This window comes from Saccostrea cucullata, unplaced genomic scaffold (genome assembly GCF_032062105.1).
Source record: "Saccostrea cucullata isolate Sc308-1 unplaced genomic scaffold, CSIRO_AGI_Scuc_v1 ctg6660, whole genome shotgun sequence".
Classification (NCBI taxonomy): Eukaryota; Metazoa; Mollusca; class Bivalvia; order Ostreida; family Ostreidae; genus Saccostrea; species Saccostrea cuccullata.
In genome coordinates, this window is record NW_026928320.1 from 1 (window position 1) to 26,100 (window position 26,100).

At 32.2% G+C, this 26,100-nt stretch overlaps 1 protein-coding gene and 1 pseudogene across 1 annotated transcript; both read left to right on the forward strand.

The window, feature by feature from the left end:
- Nucleotides 1-91: 91 nt before the first annotated feature.
- On the forward strand, nucleotides 92-10,731 carry LOC134277197 (ankyrin-3-like; annotated as a pseudogene).
- Nucleotides 10,732-11,510: 779 nt separating this feature from the next.
- On the forward strand, nucleotides 11,511-12,800 carry LOC134277198 (myosin-J heavy chain-like). The gene has a single exon (XM_062759524.1). The coding sequence runs from the start codon at nucleotides 11,511-11,513 to the stop codon at nucleotides 12,798-12,800; it is 1,290 nt and encodes a 429-aa protein (XP_062615508.1).
- The last annotated feature ends 13,300 nt before the right edge of the window (nucleotides 12,801-26,100 follow it).

Consider the following 26,100-nt stretch of genomic DNA (forward strand, 5'->3'; position numbering starts at 1 on the left):
AACGGATATAAAGAGACTACGTTGAAAATTATTAATTTTACGGAAATAATTGAATTTAATATTACAATTTACATTTTCTTCTTTTTACAAGAGGACATATCTCTTATAGAAAATCCACTGGTAATAGAGATTCTGGACAATTGGCTTGAAGATGACATTGCTTTCATTCCTACAAGAGCAAGTGAAGTGGTTCAAGAAAAGCTTAAAAGTCATAACTTTATTACAGTGGTCGGAAATTCTGGGTCGGGAAAATCTGCAATAATTCAGCATATTGCACTTATTCTCAAAGAGCAGGGATGGAATGTCATGCCAGTGGATAAGATGGAAGAAATTAAAAAGATCTGTTCAACCGGAGTCTCAGAAAATCGTATATTATTTGTTTTCAATGATCCTTTTGGTAGGGATTCGTTAGATGAAATTTTGTATCACTCATGGAAAAGTTTAGAGAAAACGCTGGAGATTTGCTTGAAGAAAAATAAACTATTGATATCATGTAGAAGATGCGTCTTTTATGACAAGAGAATCAAGTGTGGCGGAGTCATATTTATTTAAATTAATTTTTTTAAATTTTTATTTAATAACTTACTGATCCATAAGTTACTTTATGCCATATTTGGTAGTAGTCTCCATTCATGAATTCTACTCACAGAATCTCATTGGCCAGTAAATTTGTACCCCCTTGTTTAACTGGTTTTTCTGCTATATATACTGAGGCATGGGCCCATCCCTTTCAGTGCGGGAAATTTAACTTACATATTACCAGCTGCCCGTTGTCACCACTTGAAAGGTAATTTTCTTAGTCTATTAAATTTTTGTATTTTATTTATTAAGTCCAAGTCATAAGCTCAAGTGTTTTTCATATTTTTGAGAGAAAGATATTTTAAACTATGAAATTGACGTTTCTGGCTTAGTGAACTTAAATTTTCTTATTTTTGAAGTGAATTGAAATAAAAGTATTTTGTCTCAGTGTCTATGTGTATTTTGATATTGTATATATGTTTTTGTATTTGTAGATCTGCCATTGTTTTTTCATTCCTAATAAATTTATTATACTGAACCTGCGTTCTTCATCCCCGCTTGGTTACACAAGAGTAACTTATTGGACGGATCAATTGCAGTAGAAATTGACGACGAAAAAAATGGATTGACTGTTAAAGAGAAAAAAGCTATCTTTAATCAGTATTCACAGAATCTCCATTTATCCGAAGAGGTTGTTACTGAAATAATCAAAACAGAAGCTTATTTCCCATTGCTTTGTAAGCTTTTTTCAAGGGAGGCGAACTACAAAGAGAAGGGGGTTGATTTCTTTAAAAATCCGTACAAATTTATTAAAAAGGAAATTGAAGTTTCGAAGAAAACAGACAAGAAAAGATTTTGCTCACTTATCTTGATAGTGGCTTTTAAAAACAATTTGAAAATCGATACTATTGTAAAAAGTGATTTTTCTTTACTGATATTTAAGGAAATTTTAGGAATGTGTGAGTTACAAGAAAACACACATATATCAGTCATTCGTAGTACTCTACATGAATTGAAAGGGTCTTATGTCAAACGTGTCGGGAATGCTTTTCAATTCCTTCACGACTTTATTATGGAGATAACGACTCTGGTGTTTGGTGTTGATTGTCCACAAGAGGCAATACAGTACGCAGACAGTGGTTTTCTGAGACGTCGGTTGAAGATAGAAGACGATACAGAAGAGGAAGATCGCGATCCCTTCACTGTTTACCTTCCTGAAGAGTACATTGATGATCTTGTGGACAGGTTCATCATTGACATACAAACAGAACATTTTGTAGATGTACTACTACATCCATGTTTACGGAAAGAGAGTGTGATCAATTCTTTTAAGGTGAAAGTGGATTCACTCGAAATGCTTCTTGTAAAAATCAAATTTGAAATAGACAGATCTGAATTTCAATCATTATTTAAGAGATCTTTTTTCACTAGAATTGATTTCCTTTATTTTTTTGAAAGTGAAATATGTCCTTTAGTCGGACTTATTGTATTTTGTCATTCTGACATTTCTTCACTTTTCATAAAAAGTATCCCTGAAACAAAGTTAAAAGAACACACTATATTTACTGCTATATGTGCGAATGGCGATTTAAACCTACTTAATTTTCTCAGCGAAGAATATAAAAAAAAACAGCAATGATAGAAAGATTGGATAACGTTTTACCAATTCATGTTGCTTCGGTTTTTCATAATTTTTCAATAGTAGAGGAATTAATAAGACTTGGTGCTGACGTAAACAAGTTCACAACTGATAACATGTGGAATCCATTAATACTTGCTGCTGCAAATAATGAAGATCATTTCAAAGAGGCCGGAATCGACACAAAAACTGAAAAAAGCCGTAATAATACAACTACATGTATTTGCTTATTGAACAACGGTGCTAAAATAAATTTATATGATATAGAGAATAGAGACAGTCCTCCTCGTATGGCTTGTTATAGAGGACGTGATAGTACGGTACAATTGTTACTGAACAACGGTGCCGACATCAATTTATGTGAGAAGAATGGATTCAGTCCTCTTAATATAGCTTGTCAAAATGGACATAATAGCACGGTACAACTGTTACTAAATAACGGGGCCGACATCAATTTATGTGAGAAGAATGTGGTCAGTCCTCTTCTTATAGCATGTAATAGTGGACATGATAGCACGGTACAACTGTTACTGAACAACGGTGCCGACATCAATTTATGTGATAATGATGGATCCAGTCCTCTTTATATAGCTTGTCAAAATGGACATGATAGCACGGTACAACTGTTACTGAACAACGGTGCCAACATCAATTTATATACGAAGAAAGGAGCCAGTCCTCTTTATATAGCTTGTCTTAATGGACATTGTAAAACGGTACAACTGCTACTGAACAACGGTGCCGACATCAAATTATGTAAAAAGAATGGAGCCAGTCCTATTTGGATAGCTTGTCATAATGGACAAGATAGCACGGTACAACTGTTACTGAACAACGGTGCCGACATCAATTTATGTGAAGAGAATGGAGTCAGTCCTCTCACTACTAAGTCAAAAACGTACTGACATTCCCATTTTTTACTGACAAACTTAGAAAATTACTGACAATGTGCTGTCGTTACTGTAAAACTTAGACAATTACTGACCTTTTTACTGTCGGTACTGATAAACTTAGAAAAGTGCTGACAATCTTAGTCGGTGCTGAAAAACTTAGACAATTACTGACCCGTTTACTGTCCCTGCTGAAAAACTTAGACAAGTGCTGACATTTACTGATAATTACTGTCCCTATTGTTCTCGCTCTCCGGGAGGCTGCAGTGGTGTAGAATTGATTGAATCGATTTTTTTTATTTTAACATAGATTATTATTTTATTTATTTGTTTTTTCATATAATTTTTAACTATGTCCAGGTGATGTCTTTGAAAAAAAAAGAAGCTTATTTGATCAATTTATAGAAAATTGATTTGTAAAAAAATATTTTCAAGAGAAGGGATAAAATTTCAAAACCTTCAAAAAGATAAGCAATTAAAAAAAAAATAAAAATCTTCGTTTAGTAGTGAGATATGAAATTTTACAGAGGTCTTTTCCTTTTTATAAGAAAACAATGTTATTACATGACATGCATTTTATATAATTTTTTTTAAATTAACATTAACTCCCTGACGTTCTTTAATATTAATTTAAAGAATTAAACTGTTAGGCTAGATCTGTTTTATTCAATTTTAATTTGATTTATCTAAATTAGTTTGAATAATTTTAATAAACTCATATCGCGCGGTGAGGTCATGGGTGCCCTCTTTTGACGAAAGGCGTTTGTTAAAGTTTTCATATTATGTAAATTTTTTGATTATGTGGGGGCGCCCACATTTGTTTTTGTGCAGGCAAACATACCCGAATCCAAGCATTTGCAAGAAGAAACCACTGGACAATTAAAAGACAGACAGGGGATTTAAATATATATTTTTTTAATTTTATTTATTGGGCAGGGGGAGAGGGGCCTGGATTGATCATTGATCCTTTGACATTCATTGATTTAGTTACTGTCCGCATTATTCTTTTGAAATAATGTACATCTTTTAGCTGATTCTCGAATCTGGATTTTCTGGAACCCCACCTGAAAGTGTTATTTTAATTCAAATACATGTAAAACTATGACATTTTATATTATCATCATTTGTCTATGCATACTCCTGAAACAAAACTTTGATAGAAATTAATATATCAATGTTCTTTCCAATTAGAGTGTCGGTAGACGTTCACATGGATGTAGTTTCTTTTCAAATTAAAATGGGGGGGGGGGGGGGCACGTGCGAACTAAATGTAGAACGATGAACATGTACTTATTTATTTTACTTAAGTAAAACACACAATTAATACTGTCGTGTTTAGTTTGTACTCATTTTTGTCTGTTTAGTTAAAAAAAATTAATAAATTTAATTAAAGTAAACATAATAAATTAACTTAATAAATCGACGTTTCATAGCTTTGTTCGGTATCGAAACCAGTATCGTGATTTTACAGTAACACTGTGCTTTTTATTTGTCAAAAATTATTCAAGTCGTTTAGCTTGTATCCAGCCGAATTACATAATCATTCAACATACAATCGGAAACTTAGTGAAGCACCTGTGTGTAAAAGAAATCGCCTGAGGCGATCCGAGTGTGTACGGTAGCGGGTAAAGCAGACAATAGGTGTCACTGCAGCATTATACAGAAGACCACTCGCCGGATTTCACTGGAAGTTAGTTACGCAACATTGCGGCGACAGGTAGACTCTTCTTCAAGACAGTCTGAATTTGAGAAATTCAACACCAACACATACGTAATATAAATAATTATACAATCTACAAACCTTCAACCTCTTCTTAGATTAAATAGATATTTTTTTTAATATACCGACGTAAGAAAAAATTAACGATTAATGAAAAAAGAAGATTGATGTAAAAACCAACCGGGGAAAGGCACAAATTGTTTAAAGATTTAAGCAAAAATAAATATGAGAAGGGATACATTACATCCAATTGAAAGTTTTGTAAAAATTACTGATTCCTAATATTTTTTGTTAAGTCGTGTTAGTGTGTGTGTGGGACAGTCGAGTGAGGAACTTGTTTGATTTTCAAATCACGTTAAAAAATAGTTCATAGTATATTTCCTCAACTTTTTAACAGTAATTAAGAATAACTAAAAATCAAACACAATTTATATGCAGAATATTATGCCAGTAAAAAAAAAAACAGCCGGAGTTTAAATACATTTTAAACTTTGCCTGGGTCGATATTGATTTTTTAGAGAGAGAGAGAGAGGAGGGACAGAAAGAGAGATGAATGGTTACTCAACACGGAAGATAATGGGCACCTACAGTTAGCGAATAATCTTACTCTAATGAAAAGGAAAGATGTTAATGAAACATGAATCAAATAAATAATGATTACGGGTATAAATTGATCAAATGGACAAAGAAATTGCATCATTCACAAAACTTGCACATTTTTATAAAATTCATATTCAAGTACCGGTGTACTAGATATTTTTTCATGTAACGTGTGTGTGTGTGTGTTTGGGGGGGGGGGGGGGGGGGGTTATAAATGTATGCTAGAGGGTTCGAAATAAATATTTGTGAGCACTGGTTCGACAGACTAATGACTTCCAATTTCACTACTTCGTAAAATAGTTTACTAGACAAGTCCGCCCTCTGCCTTTTTTATTAAGTTAACATCATAACACCCTCTACGCCTACCTACTTTAATGAGATGAAATTTAATTTCAGCACATAAAATTAAATTAATTCCAATTCACCGATAGCTACAGGAGGAAATTGGAAGTTATGAAACATGTAATATTTTTGTTAAAATTGAATCATGATTAAGAAATACTTAAAAATTAAGTTCAAAAACTAAATAATAATCTAACCCCCTCGGCAATGTGAATAAACGGAGCACTTGTCAAGTATTGAAGTAACTTAAAGTGTCAATACTGTTTGTATCTTTAAGAGAGAGAGAGAGGAGAGGGAGGGAGAGAGAAGAAAAATATTGGAGAAAAATGGTGCTACTGCTAATATTAGTCTTACCGCTGATCTAGTAAATATAAATATTTTCAGTAAGATTATTATAATTGCTAGTGCATGAATTTTTATTACTAGTCTGATAATTATTTATTAGTCTTGGACTTACAGATATTGAGTACTTATGAACCCTGCGTAATCGATCAACCAACCATTCATTTAGATATAATGGTTTAAGTGACAAAATTAACAGGGCACAGTACAAGTTTGTTATTGAACACTTCGCTGTTCAATAGGGGAACTCCCGTATGAGCAAATGAAACCGGAAATCTTAAACAGGGGAATATAATTGTAGCGGACAGTATATAGGGAACTTATACTCCTTCGCTAGTGAGCTCGCTTTTCTGGTGATGCGGTAGAGTCTCCCTCTATTTCACGCAAGTTAAGCAACGGCGAGCCTGTTTAACCCTTGGATGGGGGACCGCTTCACGTTAAATAAATTTTATATGACTTGTACAGATATGTCCGAGAACATTAGGAAACTGAATTACCTATCAGTAATTATTCAATATTTAGAAGATTTCCTTTTTTAACAAGAGACATCTGTCCTGTTTGTGAAAAGAAAATTAATACAACTTTCCGATCGTGAAAACAGGGGGGGGGGGGGGGGCTTTACATTAAAGTCAGATATCTGTCTGCAAAGAAATAAATAGATGAAATTGATGATTAATTAATTTTAATTCTTTAATTGAACAGGGATAGATATATTCAACACATAAATTTAAACTTGATTTACGCATAGTTAATTTCAATTCATATTCTGAATTATTTTGCAGATAACAATAATATTTAGATTAAAAAAAAAACAATAATTGTCAGGGTTTTTTCTTCATCAAAAATTAAAATAAGACTGTTTTTAAATGTAAAGTATAACACACAGTCATTTTCACACCACTGCAGCCTCCCCGAGAGCGAGAACAATAGGGACAGTAATTATCAGTAAATGTCAGCACTTGTCTAAGTTTTTCAGCAGGGACAGTAAATAGGTCAGTAATTGTCTAAGTTTTTCAGCACCGACCAGGATTGTCAGCACTTTTCTAAGTTTATCAGCACCGGCAGTAAAAAGGTCAGTAATTGTCTAAGTTTTACAGTAACGACAGCACATTGTCAGTAAATGTCTGAGTTTATCAGTAAAAAATGGGAATGTCAGTACGTTTCTGACTTAGTAGTGTCTTCAAGTTGCTTGTGTAAATGGACATGATAGCACGGTACAACTGTTACTGAACAACGGTGCCGATATCAATTTATGTACGAAGGATGGAGTCAGTCCTCTTTATATAGCTTGTGAACATGGACATGATAGCAGGGTACAACTGTTACTGAACAACGGTGCAGACATCAATTTATGTAACAAGAATGGAGCCAGTACTCTTTATTTAGCTTGTGAAAAGGGACATAATAGCACGGCACATCTGTTACTGGACAACGGTGCCGACATCAATTTATGTGCTACCGATGGAGCCAGTCCACTTTGGGTAGCTTGTCAAAATGGACATGATAGCACGGTACAACTGTTACTGAACAACGGTGCCGACATCAATTTATGTAATAACGATGGATTCAGTCCTCTTCATATAGCTTGTCAAAATGGACATGATAGCACGGTACAACAGTTACTGGCCAATAGTGCCGGCATCAATTTATGTGAAAATGATGGAGTTAGTCCTCTTTGGATAGCTTGTCAAAATGGACATGATAGCACGGTACAACTGTTACTGAACAACGGTGCCGACATCAATTTATGTGAAAATGATGGAGCTAGTCCTCTTTGGATAGCTTGTCAAAATGGACATGATAGCACGGTACAACTGTTACTGAACAACGGTGCAGACATCAATTTATATACGAAGAATGGAGCCAGTCCTCTTTTTATATCTTGTGAAAAGGGACATAATAGCACGGCACATCTGTTTCTGGACAACGGTGCCGACATCCATTTATATGCTGCCGTTGCAGTCAGTCCTCTTCATAAAGCTTGTCAAAATGGACATGAAAGCACAGTACAACTGTTACTGAACAACGGTGTCGACATCAATTTATGTGAAGAGAATGGAGTCAGTCCTCTTCAAGTTGCTTGTGTAAATGGACATGATAGCACGGTACAATTGTTACTAGACAACGGTGCCGATATCAATTTATGTACGAAGGATGGAGTCAGTCCTCTTTATATAGCTTGTGAACATGGACATGATAGCACGGTACAACTGTTACTGAAAAACGGTGTCGACATCAATTTATGTGATAATTATGGTACAACTGTTACTGAACAACGGTGCCCACATCAATTTATGTAAAAAGAATGGAGCTAGTCCTCTTCAAGTTGCTTGTCTTAATGGACATGATAGCACGGCACAACTGTTACTGAAAAACGGTGTCGACATCAATTTATGTGATAATTATGGAGCCAGTCCTCTTTATACAGCTTGTAAAATTTATGCAATAAAGGTCACTGCACTCCATTGTACCTAGCATGTCTCAAAGGTTATGACAGCATTGTTAAACTTTTATTGAACAAAGGTGCCGATGTCAATTTATGTGACAACGAGGGAACTAATCCACTTTTCATAGCCTGTGAAAACGGACATTACAGCACGGTTGAATTATTATTATTATTAAGAAATGATACTTGCGTTAATTTATGCAATAAAGACAATAAGAGTCCATTGTACATATCATACTTCTATGGCCATGACAGTATCGCTGAACTTTTACTACAATTTGGTGCTGGGTTTTGTATTCTGAAGATGGATTCAATGGTTTCTTAATACCAAGTACGTTAACATTATTTCTGAAATATGGAGCAAAAGTTAATTAAAGCCTTTGTTATAGCTTTGCAAACTTAATTAAGCATGATTTTTTCACAAAGAATTTATCGCATATATTTCAAAAACGTTTACAGATGAAGAGGAGAAGACTTGCTTTAGCCTACAGTCCGATAATCAGATATATCAACGTTGTATTATCAATTACAAATAGATACTTTCATTCAAACCCGACTTGCCATACCTAGTGAAGTTGAAATGGAAGCAACCAAAGAATCTTCCGCTTCTCTTTCATATTTGGATGTGTGTGATATTCCTATTGTCGTCATGATGGCATTTTTAGCAAATATAAAGTTTCATCGGGTCTCTTATTTTGACAGACATGTTTTATACATGTACCAATTTTTTGTTCTTAATTTTACAAACAATCTTCCCTATATCTATCTGATCGATACATATGTCTTAGGACAAGTGTGGCCCATCAAACGGGGATGTTTACTTCCTTGTGGAATCTGATTCTATCCCTGGAGTTCCTGGTGGTCTGTATTTTATGTTCTGTTCACAGGATTGTAGCGTTTTTAAAAACATTGTGAACATTGAACTTTTTTTAAATTGATGTTCAATTTTAGTAATTACTGTAAATCGACATTTTATCCGCGGCAACTTATTTTTTCGAGATGGACATTTTGTACTTAAAAGTGCAAAAAAATAATAAAAATAAAATGTGCATTTTTTTTTGGACAGTTAGACACAAAAATAAGAGTTTTTTTTCCAATAGAAAGTATTTATAATATTCAATTTATTAAGCTTACTAATACTTAAATGTCATTGAAATTTTTCTTTTTTATTGTACTACTACTATTTAAAGGTGTGACTTATGAAAAGTATTGTTTTAAGATAGCAAAGTTTTGCGGATACATAAACCTCTTTTCATTACGGGCAGGAAGGGGGCATGAAGCCTGTTATTAATATAAATTTATGAAATTACTCGGTTTTTATGCAATATTTAAATTGATTTTTTCTGTGAGATGGGGAATAATAATTTTTTTGAATGTAACTAATTAAGGGCTTTATTTATCTTAACCCTATACGGGCAACACTTGAGTTCGAACTGTAATGTTAACAACGAAAAGTCATATTTTCTGGATTAATCAGAATTCGTTTGCAACAATTATCGGTTATTGTATAAAGATTATATGTTCACGGGGAATAAGTTTCAAGTATTCCCTATTATGTTCACATCTTGACGGACATGTGTCTTTTAACCCCTGTATATCAATTTGTTGATGAAGAAAATTACATGTTTTATATTTGTCGATAAATCATTCTTGTTTTGAAATTCAAATTATGTGTATTAATTTTGTTTGTTTGATTTATTTTATAATTTTTTGTTTTATATTATGTTTTGCTTATTGTTTGTAATTTGGGATAATGTATTGCCGTTTCTTTTGTTAAAAAGGGAAGGAGGAAGGAATGATAAAAATATACCTGTTGTGCAAAATCTTTTTTATTCAGTTAATATAAAAATTACACGTCTAAATTTATAGCACGAGTTACAATTGAATTTTAAATCATACAATAATCTTGCACAAATCATCATAAAACATGCAAGTTTTGTTTGCATTTGATATATTACATGTACATATATTTTGAAGGTCATACTTTACGCAGTTTATATTATGTGTTTATGTATCAGATAATATAATCTCATTAAATGAAATGACTGAAATTTTTCAATCTGATTGCTAGACCATTATTTTGTATTGTCGACGGATTTCGTCCGGTTTTTTTTCAAGCAATTACTGACAGATACTTATACTTACAGACGCCTTATAGACTTATTGCTGGGGAGGGGGTCTTAACTGTTACACAAATTGTTTGATAAAGATTTTTGTTTGCACAGATTGTTAGTTGTATATTCAATCAGTAAACTGTTTGATCTTTAATAATATACCTTAAACAAAACTTATACATAAAATAAATACAATTAAGGATCAAGTTAAAAATTGTGAAAGTGCAAGAATATGATTTAAATCAAACGCGTCCTAAAATTCGTAGATAAAAATAATTTCCAGGAAATATATGTTTTTTTTATGAGAAGAAGAAAATACTTGCTGAAGCCTTCAGTCCGATATTATACAGTTATGGACTCTTTTGGTGTTGAATAAGGTTTGTTATTCACCAGAAAAATATTCATATTGACCGAGGCGAAGCCGAGCAGATGCCGGGTGTGGCCGGTTGGCAGGGAATGCTTATTATTCCATGTCACCTGATCTCACTCCTGATGTTTTGGAGGTCAGTGTTTGCTCTGATATAATTTTGTAACTTTTAATGGACTTTTAAGCTCGAATACTGTTCATTATCTCCAAATATTTTATTCAATTACCGAATTGCACAACCCTTATAAGCATGGACTAGAGAACTAAGAAGTCTGATTTAAAATATATAAAAGTATTCAATCTGAAAGTGCCACGGATGGCCTTGTTACACGTCACGTGACAGAGCTAAGGCCGGTCATGGTTTTCTGAGCTCCCGCTTTGGACCGAAAAAAAGTTATATATCTTCCAATATGTGTATTTAATGTGAACGTAAAGTGTGTATTTCATGGAGTAAGTAGTGAAGATTGTTGAATTCTGTTTTTTCGAAGCTTAAAATTTGCAAAACTTTGATATTTTGATATCCGTACAAACATGAATAGAAACAGGAGTCGCACTGAGCAGAAATCACTGCTAGAGGGACATACTTTCTCGGTACCTAGCATTACAGGTAACCCATTCACACCTGAGTTGGTCAGCGCTGTGCATTCACTACCTAGTCTTCAAGCTAGCCTCGGGGAAATAACGGATTCACTCAGGACAATCAGAAATCTTACCGAGGAAATAAGCGAGATCAAGAAAGACTTGTGGGAACAAGATGGGTTCGATCACAGAATCAAACTGATAGCACAGCAACAAGCAGATGGTGACGACGAGCTTCAGCAACTGAGACAAGAGAACAGGTCCCTCAGAGAAGATGTCAACATGCTAAAATGTATTATGATTAATCTGGAGAGAACAGTAATTAAAAATCAAAATGAAATAATCGATCTGAAATCTAGATCTTTGAAACAATATATTTTGATTCATAATCTCACTGAAGAGGATGGCGAAGATCTTTTTGTCAAAATCCCAGAACTTATCAAGAGGCATTTTAAAGTACAAACATCTTTTGCAAATATTCACAGAAACGGTCCAAAAATACAAGGAAAGGCAAGAACCATCACGGGGAGACTCAACAAATTTACGGATAAGGACTTAGTGTTACAGGCTCAGAGGGATATCAAAAGTCAACGTGCAGAACAAGCAGAACAAGCAGAGGGAACGGACCAGAATTCTTCCGAGCAACAAAATTCAACCTTCTTCATTACACCACAAACTCCAATCGAAATATCAGAAAACAGAAAGAAACTATTAGAGCTGAACAGTAAATACTGGAAAGCTAACGTCAAGACACGCATTATCGGAGAAAAACTCGTATTTCCGAATGGAAGTGTACATAGAGATAAAGTACAAAAACCAAAAGCAGAACAAATCCTTGGAATGGATCAATCAGAAAGAGAAGCACTGAAGAAGATCAAAGTGACTGAGCTGGAGACTAACGAAGGGGGAAACATCTTCCGGGGGATTGGGGGAACAACGGAATGCTACAACCACGTGCGCGACATGTACAAGAAAACATTATGTGATAAATCTCATGCCAAAGCTGACCACAACATTCTCGTATACAGATTTCAAGATTCAAACGGACAGATTCACGAGGGATATAACGATGATGGCGAGTTTGGCGCTGGACGCCGACTAGTAAAAATGATGCAGAACTTACAAATCAAAAACATGACAGTTGTCATCTCGCGATTTCAAGCTAAGCACATCGGCGGTCGACGATTTGAAATCTTGGAAAATCTGCTGGCTGACGTAGTTCTCAGACACACCAGTCAGTGAGTGTGAATACGATGTGTATAATCTCCCTATTCTCTAATAAACATATATGCAGTTAACATTGAATTGCTTTAAAAAAAAAAAACTCAATATCACTGCGAACATGTAAAATAAAAATGTTATTTAATTATTGACTGTTCAGAACTTTCAACTCTCTTTTTATAGAGTTGAGCTTTATAATCTGTGTTTTTGTGAGGGATTTTCCCCTCCCTTTCACATGTATGTGTATATATAAGATTAACCCCCCCCCCCCCGGGCTTTATGTTTAAATCGCTTTTTTTCATAGAGCAGTTCTTGTTAGGTAATGATGATAATGCTACACTGAATTATTCATATTTTTTGTTCCCTAACAATGTATATATCTTGTATTAATTAAGCGTTTTCAGATGTATTTAAATGAGCTTCTTTCGTAAACTAACCGGAATCATTTTTCCGGATATTGTTTAGCCATTTGATACGGACTTTGTCTTTTATGACATGGAAGTAAACTTCCGACTTAGACTATGAATGGAAGACATGTGCTTTTTTTCGGTCTTCTAACTCCTTTAAAGGTATGTTTTTTGTTACTGTTTGTAAATATTTTCATTTTCTTTTCCATGTTTCTTTTCCTGTTATATTTGGCTCTGTAGCACATTGTTCTAGTTTGACACACAATTGTAGCATCGCAGTTGGTAATATCCATGTAGAATCTTTCAATTTTGATGTCGTTTGAGTTATCGTGTATTTCACTTAATGTTAGAGGGCTCGGTTCAAAAATGAAGAGACTTGGTATCTTTACATGGTTAAAAAAATTCTTTTAAAAATAGTTTCATATTTTTACAAGAAACGCATTCAGTCTCAGACAATGAAAATCAGTGGATAAAGGACTGGGGGTCTGATATTGAATTCAGTCATGGTGAATCCAATTGTAGGGGAGTAGCTATTCTTTTTCCTCATAATATAGATTATATTATTAAAGGAAAAGTACAAGATAATGAAGGTAGAATTATACAAATCAATTTACTGATAGAAGAAACCAACTTTATTTTAACTAATATTTATGCTCCAACAAAGGATAAGCCGAATTGCCAGGTGGATTTTTTCAATTCATTATTGACTTTCATAGAACCACATAGCTTTGAAAATCTTGTCATTGGAGGGGATTTTAACATTACTTTAAATCCATCACTAGATAAAAAAGGTGGTACAACTGAAGGGAAATCTAACTATAGAGATAATATTTTAGCTGCTTTAGAAGATCTTAATTTATCAGATATATGGAGAGAACAAAACCCAGATAAAAATTATTACACATATTCATGTAAAAATCCTTTAGTTCTATCAAGAATAGATTTTTTTATAATTCCAAGTTTTCTTGCTCCACACGCAAAGTCAAACATAAAACCTGCTATAAAAACAGATCATAGTGTCATATCTTTAACACTTAAAGGTGAAGCCCATCATAATAGAGGCCCTGGGTTTTGGAAATTTAATACATCATTATTAGGAGATGAAGAGTTTGTGCTGAAAACAAAAGAACTTATCAATTGTTTAAAAGAGAAATATATAGATTTAAATAACCATCAATTAAAATGGGACACAATTAAATGTGAACTAAGAGGGTTTATTGTTAAATATTCAAAATTAAAGGCAAGGAAAAATAGGCAGGAAGAAGAAACATTATCAAAAGAATTAGATAAACAAAATGAAATACTATCGGCAAATCCATCTGAAGAAAATATAGTTTTATTAAATGAAATCAAAGAAAAATTAAATGTATTAACAGACATAAAAACAAGAGGAATAATACTGAGATCTCAAGCAAAATGGTGTGAAGAGGGAGAAAAATCTACAAAATATTTCTTGTCTTTAGAAAAAAGAAATTACAAAAATAAATGTATAGATAAGTTAGTAGTTAATGATAAAATTATTTGCGATAAAAATGAAACTCTCAAGGAAGAGGAAAGTTTCTTTGAAAATCTTTATTCGACTAACTTGGAAAAAGATAATTATCAAAAACACATCAGTCACTTTGTGAATGGTAAAAATATTCCAAAACTTACTAAAGAAGATTCTCTAACATGCGAAGGTTCAATAAGTAAAGATGAATGTGAAAATGTCTTAAAAGAATTTAAACCAAATAAATCTCCAGGAAGTGATGGACTTCAGTTTGAATTCTATAAGTACTTTTGGCCTGAAATAGTAGATCTGGTAATAAACAGTCTAAATGAAAGCTATCAACAATTATCTCTCTCTCCAGATCAAAGAAAGGGAATAATTACTCTCGTGCCAAAAAAAGATAAAGATAGAACTTTATTAAAGAATTGGAGACCAATATCATTACTGAATTTTGATTATAAAATATTAGCTAAAGTTCTCGCAAGTAGAATTAAAAAACTACTGCCTAACATAGTTGATGCTGATCAAACAGGTTACATTGAAAATAGATACATAGGAGAAAATATAAGAACTATTGCAGATCTTATTAATCACACAAGTATAAAAAATATCCCTGGACTTATTTTGTTAGTAGATTTTGAAAAAGCTTTTGATACAGTTGAATGGTTATATTTAGATAAAGTTTTAGAAACTTTTGGATTTGGCAAAGGGTTACGACAATGGGTACACATTTTATATTCAGATATAACAAGTTGCTTAATTAATAATGGATATTCCTCCTCCTTTTTCAAGATAACTCGAGGTGTTAGACAAGGATGTCCTTTATCACCCTATTTATTTATCTTATGCGTTGAATTATTGGCTATTGCAATTAGATCAAATAAAAACATTCACGGTATAAGAATTGGTGAAACAGAATTCAAAATCAGTCAGCTAGCAGATGACACTACTTGTTTCTTAAGTGATGAAAAATCAGGCTTTGAAGTGATGAGAATCATTCAAAACTTTAAATATTGCTCTGGCTTAAAGATTAATCTTAATAAAACAGAGGCCATTTGGATTGGTAGCTGTAGGAATTATCCACCAGGCAGCTTACCTGTAAAATGGTCAAGTGGTTTATTCTTTACACTTGGAATTTGGTTTAGTGTACATGGGGAACATGACTGTTTAGTAAAAAATTTCAATTCCAAATTAGATGAAATTAAAGCAACTCTAAACCTCTGGAAAATGAGGAATTTAACTCTGATAGGAAGGATTTTAATAACAAAAACACTAGCAATTCCTAAAATTATTTATCAAGCTACTGTGTTACCAATTTCTAATGAGATTATAAAGGAAGTAAATAAAATGATATCAAATTTTATATGGAATAGTGACAAACCAAAAGTAAAATTAACTGTAGCATGTCAAAAAATAAATAAGGGTGGACTTAAAGTTCCAAATTTTGAAAATCAAATGAAGTCACTTAGACTAAATTTGGATTAAAAGAATATATTGTTCTGATAATCACCAACCAAAATGGTTCATGATTTTTCAAGCTTATTTTGAGGATATAAATTTACAAACTTTACTTAAATCAAGATGCTATAGAGATTTTTTTTTTACACATGTATATACCACCATTTTATAGAGACATTTTAAATTGTTGGAAGGAATTTAGAACCTATAATAATGTTTGTGTAGAACCTAAAATATTTAAGGAAATTTTATGGTTTAATGATAAAATCAAGATCAACAAAACGCCCATCTTCTGGAAAAAATGGTATAAATGTGGAATACTTTTTGTAAATGACATTATTGGTGAAAATAGAGATTTTTTAAGTCATGAAGAAATAGTCCTGCTTTATGGTATAAACATATCCTTTTTGGACTACATGTCTATTAGAATGGCAATACCATATGAATGGCGAAAATTTTTAAGGGAAAAGCAAAAACCTGATTTCAATAGAAATACATTAACACTTTCTATAGATGATAAGAAATGCCCAATTTCAAAAATACAATGTAAAAATTATTACTGGACCATAACAGAACAATTGATTGAGCAACCAACTTGTATTAAAAAATGGGAAAATATATTTGATATTAACATAACAGAATCCGACATGAAGAATATGTTTTCCATTTCTTTTTTATGTAATAATGAAACTTATTTGCAATCTTTTAATTATAAATTAATTCATAGATTTATAGCACATGGAAAATTATTATATAATATGGGTATAAGTGAATCACCATCATGCAAAACATGTAAGGAAATTGACACAATAGAACATAGGTTTTATCTTTGTGAAAGTACTAAATCATTTTGGAATGAATTTTTGAATTGGTGGAATAGTTTGAATTTATGTTTAATCCAAGATATTTCATGTCAAAATGTGATATTTGGAATTTATACAAATACTTATAATACAGTTCTGAATTATTGTTTACTGCTAGCAAAATACTATGTTTATACTGTTAGAAATGCACAAGAGAATTGTCAATGTGTGAACGTTATGGTTTTTCGAAAGATTTTAAAGGAAAAAAAATGTTAAAAAATTTCTTTATTGTACGAAGGGAAAATTAGAGGATTTGTACATTGAATTGCAAGAATTATTGGAAAATCGGGAATACTGATCTATATTTTAATTTTTTTTTATTTACAAGTTAGAGCCCAAACATTTTCAGTTATTATTTTAGATAATCTAAAGTCTATATGCCTATTTGAAATATTGATTATATGCTCACTGCAATGTAACATGTATGTATTTTATCTTAATTTGTAAAATGTAAGTGCCAATAAAAAAGATTCTTGTCGCCAATACATGGCGTCCTGTACAATGGCGTACGTCATTTTGATTCACGCGCAAATTCTTGTTGTTGATGAGATTTTCACCAAAGTGGAAAATATTTAATCCAAGGATAATGTGTAGTAATTGTTTTTTTTTTTTACTTTAAATCAAATCCATTGGTAATCAGATCATGCAGATTGTCAGTACATACCAAAGTTAGTATGTAGGACTTTTAAAGACATAGTACAATTTTTGAACAGTTAAAATGTTTTAAAAGTGCTGTTAAAATAATACACATGAAGCATATCAATATAGTGTTCTATCCTAACAAATGTGTTTAACTTCTAAAAACATGAAGCAAATATTTAGAATTTTGTTTGACATCGATAAAATTGACATTTGAACTCAGAGGTGTACCCTATTATTCACAAGTTTTGCTTCTGAAATTAGCTGATTAACTAAGTCTTAAACGACAAAGATACAAGAAAAAACTTTTCATTTCCATTTTTTCCCCATATAATTAAAATGTATAACTGTTTTCAATACTTATTTATTAATGTTAGATTTAGAAAATTATATTAAAGACTATTTATATCAGATTTGTTTTAACAACACCATTAACAAAAAAAAACTTTAATTGAAATATACATTTTTCATTAAAATAAAGAAAATAATTATTATAATAGATTGAATACCAATTAATGTAAAATAAAAAGAAATAAATAAAAAGAAGCTTAAAAGATATATCACAACAGGGACCTTGCCTAGCATACGTCCCTGATCATGCATCCGTTGAATTGCAATTTTTTTCTCATTAAAGTTGTGATGCTGTTGTTTTTTCAACTCTCGTGGTAGTAACATATGCAGTCAAATATTGGTCTAATGGTTAGATTATCTAGGAAGTAGACCATCTGTCTCTAATTTGGGTCCCAAGATGGTCTTGCGAAAATATATACTGTTCTTACTTCAGATGACGTCATATCTAAATGTTTGTAAGTAATTACAGTTGAGAAATAACTTAAGTTTTCTAGATCAGTGTTGTTAAATAAGCAAATGAATTAAGAAGTGAAAGACAAAGAAATGATGCTCAAAAAAGTTTATGAGTTGATTATTGTAGGATATATCATATTGAGGAACAGGTTAACTGTTACATGTATTAAAGTTTGAGGTGTCGTTGGACCGAGTGTCTCACATTTCTTGGGCCTCGGTACGTTTTATCCCTTATTGGTCCAATGGTTGCCGCTCTCTTTCCCAACAACGTTCTACGACCTTTAGTGCTCTAGCTAGACAACCCTTTGTCTCATGATGAAATATCTTAGTTAGTTCTCAGATTTTTTTTACTCTTAAATTGCATTACATGTATTTGCATGAAAAGAAATTAGAGTTCTTTGAAATGATTTTCTGACACTGACTTACAATTTCGTATTTTAATATTCCTTCTGCTTTTAAAACTACTTATCTTTTCCCCGAAAGCTTCTGTGTTAACCAGAAACATGCTAAACTCAATACACAACGCCACGTGTGATGTTCCCGGAAGTGAAAATTATCGTAAATTCTAGCGAGTCACGTGACAAGACTTACAGACCCAATAGATACGCATTGCTTTCAGTAGTGGTATATAAATGAAAATATATATTATATAGAATTGATATTTTATGTGTTAAAATAAACTTAAAATAAAAAAAAAAACAATTAAGGAAAATATTCTTGCTATATTGATAATATAAATTGATATCACTCATATTTTACACTTACAGATCTGAGACACTGCATCATATATACTTGTGTCTTTCATGGTGACGCTAGTTAGTATGTTCATCTGTAGACGGTCTATCAGTACGTCATTATAGATACTTTCATAACTAATGACACACTTCTCGTCAGGTTCTTTGATGTATCCCTTTGATCTCAGGTACACACTGGCTGTGTCATAACTACTGTAAAAGAATATTATATCACAGTTTATTGATGCTATCTTATACATTGTCTCATACTTTGTGTCCTCCGTTATCTTAGCCTGATCTTCCCAAAGGTAATCACGTGACTTCAGTCTGTCCAGAGTCTGCTGTGCTTTCTCACGTGTTACAGGTTTCTTTTTACGGTACACTATCTGTCGTATCTCATTAAGCCTGTCCAGCCTCTCTGTGTCAGTGAAGTCAGGAGGACCGGAGTCAGAACACAGAAAACAGAATAACACCAACACCTCGTCATCACTCAGTGTGGAGAACTTAACTATAAATATATTGCTCAAATATAATTAAAGGTATAAATATATACATTTCATGCATAAATGGTGCGTAAGGTAAAGTCAAGTAAAATTTAGACTTCTTATCTTGTGTTCCTATTATTCTGTGCTGAATATTACCCACAATTTACTGAGTACCAATTGACAAAACTGTTTTGTTTGAGTTAATAATCTCACCCAATACACAGAGAAACTTTGAACTATTCACACTTTTAAAAAATCTAAAACTCTTATCTGATTAATTTGTATTATATACTTCAAGACCAAACATATATAAGTAATTTCAGCTGAATATGATATAACTGCGCATTTTGATAAAAAGTTTTACATGTAATTCTTGTATTTTGTGGTCCAAATATATGAATTGAATTAGCAGATATAAAGGAGTGCAGAGTGTTTATTTTGTCAAATCATTATGTAAGTTTTATAAATTTATGCCTATTTTTTTTTTCAAATCAGTCAATCTAAACATCAAGGAACTCATGGAGGTGGGTGGGTGGGGGAGGGGGGTATTTTTAACGTAACATCTTACTACTGAAAAGCGTTTATTGAAATGCTGGTCTCCCATTGTTTGATTATACTAGAGAATTCAACTCCCCCTCCCTTCAGATGATATGTTATTTTCGAGTTTGGAGAAAGTTTATTTTTCTCGTCAGTTTTTAAAGGTATTTTGTGAAAGATTGTCCTGGTTTACCCTCTTAAAAACATTATAAAATCCCTACAAATATTTTGTTAAGTTGAAATAAAAGATGAAAAAAATCAATATAGCCACCCTCCCTCTGAACAGGTGTTAATTATCGATGCGTATAAAGTAATAATCATACGTTTTAAAGGTGCTTATACAAGGATTTAAAGTTAATCATTTTCTCAAGTTTTCGGTATTATGTCATTACTTATAATATATAATACAAGTTCATTTCATATGAATATGTAATAAAAAAATTATTTCAATGATATTGAAACTTCGAATTTCTGAACGGGATTGACGGAAACATCGTTGCACTTTTACAACTTTAAATTTACTTTTGTAATCTTTAAGAAAAATGGTAATTTAGTTGTGTATTAGTAAAAAATATTGAAACTATATGGGTTGTTGGAAAAGTTCGTGGACTAACCCATAAAATTAAAACCACTTAGGATACATCAATGATTTTTTTACGGTAAGTTACTTAACATCATTATTGATATAATAAACTAAATAAATCGTTGATGTTTTTAAGCAATGGTGTGTCAAGGCGCCGCAGCCATAAAAATTACGTTTTTTATGCCCCACCATTAATATGGCCGGGGCATAAAGTGTTTGTCATTTCACTCTTCCTTCCGTCCTTCCGTCAGACTTTGCATTTAGCTTATTTCAAAGCTCAGTTTTAAAGAGACTATTCAAGATATTTTCATCAAACTTCATATGCTGATAAATATTGATAAGAACTATTGAACTGCATGAACTTTTCCTGACCCTGACGTTCCCTTTGACTCTGACCACACTTTTCTTAAATAATTGTCAAGATTACTTTTATACATACCATTCAAACCTGACCTCACTTTTCCAAAATAATTGTTAAGCTTACTTGTATACATACCATTCAAGATTGTGTTAAAAAATTCACATTTTGATACATGCTGATGAGCACTTTTCAACTGCATCACTATTTTTTCAGTTGACCTGTTCTCTGACCTTGGTCTCTCTTTCCTTAAATTTATGTTTAGCTCAGTTTTAAAGATACCATCCATTGACGAAAGCAATTCAACTGCTTCAACTTTTTTTACCTTGATATGTCCTTTGACCTTGACCCCACTTTAAAGAAATTAATGTCAAAATTCATATACTTATACATATTGATGTAAGCAATTCAGCTGCATCATTATTCAGTGTATTCAGATCAAATTTCATACACGTATTCAAATTTTCATGTTGCATTAATAATATACCCTTGGCAAGACATTCATATCCTATGGGCATATAATTTTCTATATTTCCACCTAAGTGAAACCGAAAAAAACTATTTTTTATATGAGCATTCAGAGCTATTTGAAAACAAAATCCATTCAGAGTACTTGTTTGTAAATGCCAAAAAAGATTATGGAGACGAAATATGTAAAAGGTTATGCCGATTTGTAGTACAGTGTTCAAAGTTTGTCACAACGAAAAGTGACGTTGATTATGTGAGATAAATTTTGAAGTCCGACCAGCAAAATTGCTTTAAGTTAGGATCTTTCAGATCGATTTACAATATCATTTGCTTGAGAGCAGCTTTTCATGACATTGTAAAATCATAAAAACAAAACGGGTTTAAATCTTTACTTAAGGTTTGCCACTCGTGAAATTTGTTAAATCAAGGATTTTTTGAGAAGTATACAACTGTATTTTGGATGAGGACTCATATATAGTAACTCAAAATTGCAGACAAAATAGGGGGTCGCGATCGGTGTTCATCTTACTGATCTACGGTATAATAAAGTTTACCCTTTTACACTTAAATTTTAAATCTTTGGTTAATTACTGTAACCTTTATCATGTTTTTCAGATGTAACCATGACAATAAATATGATTTTATTTGACGTAAAATATTGTGAAGAAAATTAATTATTTAAAATATCTTGCAATGTCCGGTCTTCAAAAAAAAAAATGTTGATATGTACTCCAAGAAGATGACTTGATTTGTGCGCTCAATGAAACCTGACAGCTGGGCTAACCTGTCTTTTTTGAAAACCAAAGGGGAAACTTCTGAAATAACCTGTCTAAAAACGAAAATAATGATACCGTTGATGTGATGTCGATCCTGAGCATAACTGTGTGTATCATCAAGAACAGCACCGTAACAGCAGTTTTTAAACACTATCAGTTAAATTTGCAATTCTCTTACGTTTTCCTCGAGATATAGGTAAGTTGACGTCGATGCAGTGTGTTTTGACGTTGTGATAATCTGTAGTTCTTAAAGAAAGGGGAATTAAAAATATTATTAAAGAAAAAGTAATAAACATATGCTCTTGAAATTTAAAACATGGAGATTTGAGAATATCTCCAATATTATTATTATGTTTTCATGTGAATCCATTGTGTACGACATATTTTGTAATACTCTATAAAAATAGTAAAGTTTGCTAATATTTTGCATTTTGAGATGCCACCACTGGTAGCAAGACGTTAGAATTGTGTGTTTCATACATATATTGTATAATAAAGTATTACTCATCAAATATTATGGTTGGAACAAAATGTCTATTGTAGTATTTGTATAATTTGCTTTAAAGTGCTAAAAATTGGCATTTTCCTATATAATCCTATGGTAAATGTACCTGTATTTTGAGACGGTCCCTCAAAAATACAAAGACGGTAGATTTCCCTCAAACTTTGCATGCATACTGAAGTTAATGGAAGTTATATACGGTATAAAAATGAAGAGTTTCGCTACTGTAGTTTTCACACAATAAAACTATAGTCGGCCCCCTTTATAAAGGAGGGATATCTTTTGATTTGTTTCAAGATACATATAAGAATTTTAATTATCAAAGATTACATTCTAAAATTAAACTAAACAAGAGATCCAGGATCCACATTGCTCATTTGAGCAACTAGCTATTTATAAGCAAATATCAGTTCAGTATTGAAAAGTTTAAATATATTATAAAAGTGGGTTCAAGGGAGGAGGGGGAATTTGTAACAAATTTAAATCTACACCTCCTAAGGATGTCTTTGAATTAATATGACACATTATGTGCAGGTGTAATAAGGAAGCAAACAAAATATTCCACCTTGACTAAGTCAGTACTACATTATGACGTCATAGTACGCGAGATGACGTCAATTTTAGAATACAAGTTTTCGTAATATTGGTATTCAGAGATATTATTTTTATATCAAAACTCTAAGAAATGATTAGAAACGTGTAAATGTTAACAGAAATTATAAAATATGTTTATGTTGTTACGATGTATTTGTCATTTTGATTAGAATCTACCTCCGATAACGTCATATGTCTACATCGAGAAACTTGGGAATTGATCATGTCGTTTATAGCTTCAAGCTAAGACGGCATGTACAAAGATTTGTAAAATGGAGTTTAAAAGCAAATGTCGTGACTTTTATATGAAAATCATATAGAGTTCAGATAATCAAACAGTTAATTTATTTTCATCGATTATATATATTCTTTTTCGAAGACAGTCAGCTAAATACGCATACCAATCGGCCTTTCTTCTGTCATTCTTGAAAAAAATGAATGCAACAGAACAACAATATGTAGGATATTTTAGAACATTAAATTTGTACAGATGGAAAGTTTGCATTCGAAAATACTTGGAAAATGCTGCGAGAGGCCCGAGTTAAGCATGGTTTTACCAAAAATGGTTCATATTTATAAAATTCAAAACATCTGGTGAGGTTTCATGCTAATGTGTGGAATAATTATTTACCTGACAGGACAGCGGGATTATAGCTGCACTTAAACCTTTCAACCCCAGAGGCGTACGCAGGGGGGATAAGGAAGCATACAAAATATTATACCCTGACTAAAGCAGTGATACATTATGACGTCATAGGAGGCGAGATGACGTCAATTTTAAAACACAAGTTTTCGTAATATTGGTATTTAGAGATGTAATTTAACTGTAGAAAATGAATAGAAACTTGTAAACATTAACAAAAATAAAATAAATGCCCTTATTTTGTAATGCTGTATTCTGTCATTTTGATTAAAATCTACCACCGATGACGTCATATGTGTACATCAAGTAACTTGGGAATTGATCATGCCGTGTAAAGAGAATTTGGATATTACGGCATGTACAAAGATACGTAAAATGGAGTTTAACAGCAAATATTGTTAATATTTTGTGATATTCACATGCAGTTCAGTTAATAAAACAGGTATGCTAAGTTATTTTCATTGATTTTATTTTCTTTCAAAGACAGCCAGCTATTTACGTATCCCGGTCGGCCTTTCCTCTGTCATTTGAGACAAAAAAAATTGCAACAGAACAACAATAAGCTGTATATTTCAAAACTTAAGATTTGTACATATGGAAAGTATGCCTCCAAAAAAGGTTGGAAAGTGCTGCTAGAATCCCGAGTTAAGCATGGTTTTATGAAAAATCAGGGTTCATATGTAAAAAATTTAAAACAACGGGTAAGGTTTCGTGCGAATGTGTGGAATAATTATTTTACTAAAGGGACAGTTGGATTCTAGCAGCACTTTTTAGACAAAACAGATGTTTTTCAACAATATTATTCACTCAAAGAAATTATCAAACTCAGTGGTATTGTTGCTCTTTTAATTTATTTATTAAGGAAATTTTCGCTATTAATAGAAGTCACGAGATGCCGTGGTGGGGTGCACGCCATTGCTTTAAATTTTTTTTATCTTTATGCATTGCATAATTATTGTTTATGTTAATCAGCGGTTTTGGTAAATAACACTTTATTTTCTTTAAAAAGTCTAAAATTCCCGAAAAACGACTTGTATGCTTCCTTAACATACCCGCGTATGGAACGCAATAACTGCCTTATGTGGAGAACTATCATTATATGCTGTTACTTTATCATTATATGCTGGTACTTTGTCATTATATGCTGCTACTCGATCATTACATGCTTTCACTTTGTCATTATATGCTGGTATTACGTCATTATATGCTGGTACTACGTCATTATATGCTGATACTTTGTCTTTATATGCTGTTACTTTATCATAATATCCTGCTATTTTGTCATTAAGTGCGGATACTGTAACATTATATGCGGATACTGTAACATTATATACTGATAATTTGACATTATATGCTGATAATTTTCGAAAAGCGTGTGTACTGTGCTAAAATTTTAAGATACAGGGTGTTTCAGCAAACATGTCCCGACTTTTGATGTCTATATTTTTACACAAAAATAAAATATCTATAAAATTGTAACTATATCTTAAAGCCCATTTCTTGCAATATCATGGTGATATAAACAATGAAAAATAAGGTCAAGACATTTTTTCCATTGAAGTTTTGTTTTAGTTTTCAAAAATTAGTTTGTGAGCTTTTTTCTTCAGGAATGGATCTATGGATTTTTATAAACTTAGCAAAATAATCAGAAAATCACAAAAATCATCAACATTAGTGCATAAGATTTTGAAAAAAAGTTCTCTTATGAAAACCATCTTTCTAGGAAACAATCTTTTCAATGTCTAAGTATATGTTATAAAGGACTTAAAATGTTAAAATGAGGATGCTGACTGAAAATATTGAAACCACAAAGTCGGGACATGTTTGCTGAAACACCCTGTATTTTGGAAGTTCAGGAACTCTTCAATCATTGTATGAAGTCTTCAATGATTTTTTAATCAATGATGTTACAAAATATCAAAACAAAATAATAAAATTTATCGGAGAAAAACATTTGTCTGATTGGGGTTGGTATGGGAGT

Coding starts and splice junctions, on each gene's coding strand:
- LOC134277198 (XM_062759524.1), top strand. CDS start 11,511: ATGAATAGAAACAGGAGTCGCACTGAGCAGAAATCACTGCTAGAGGGA.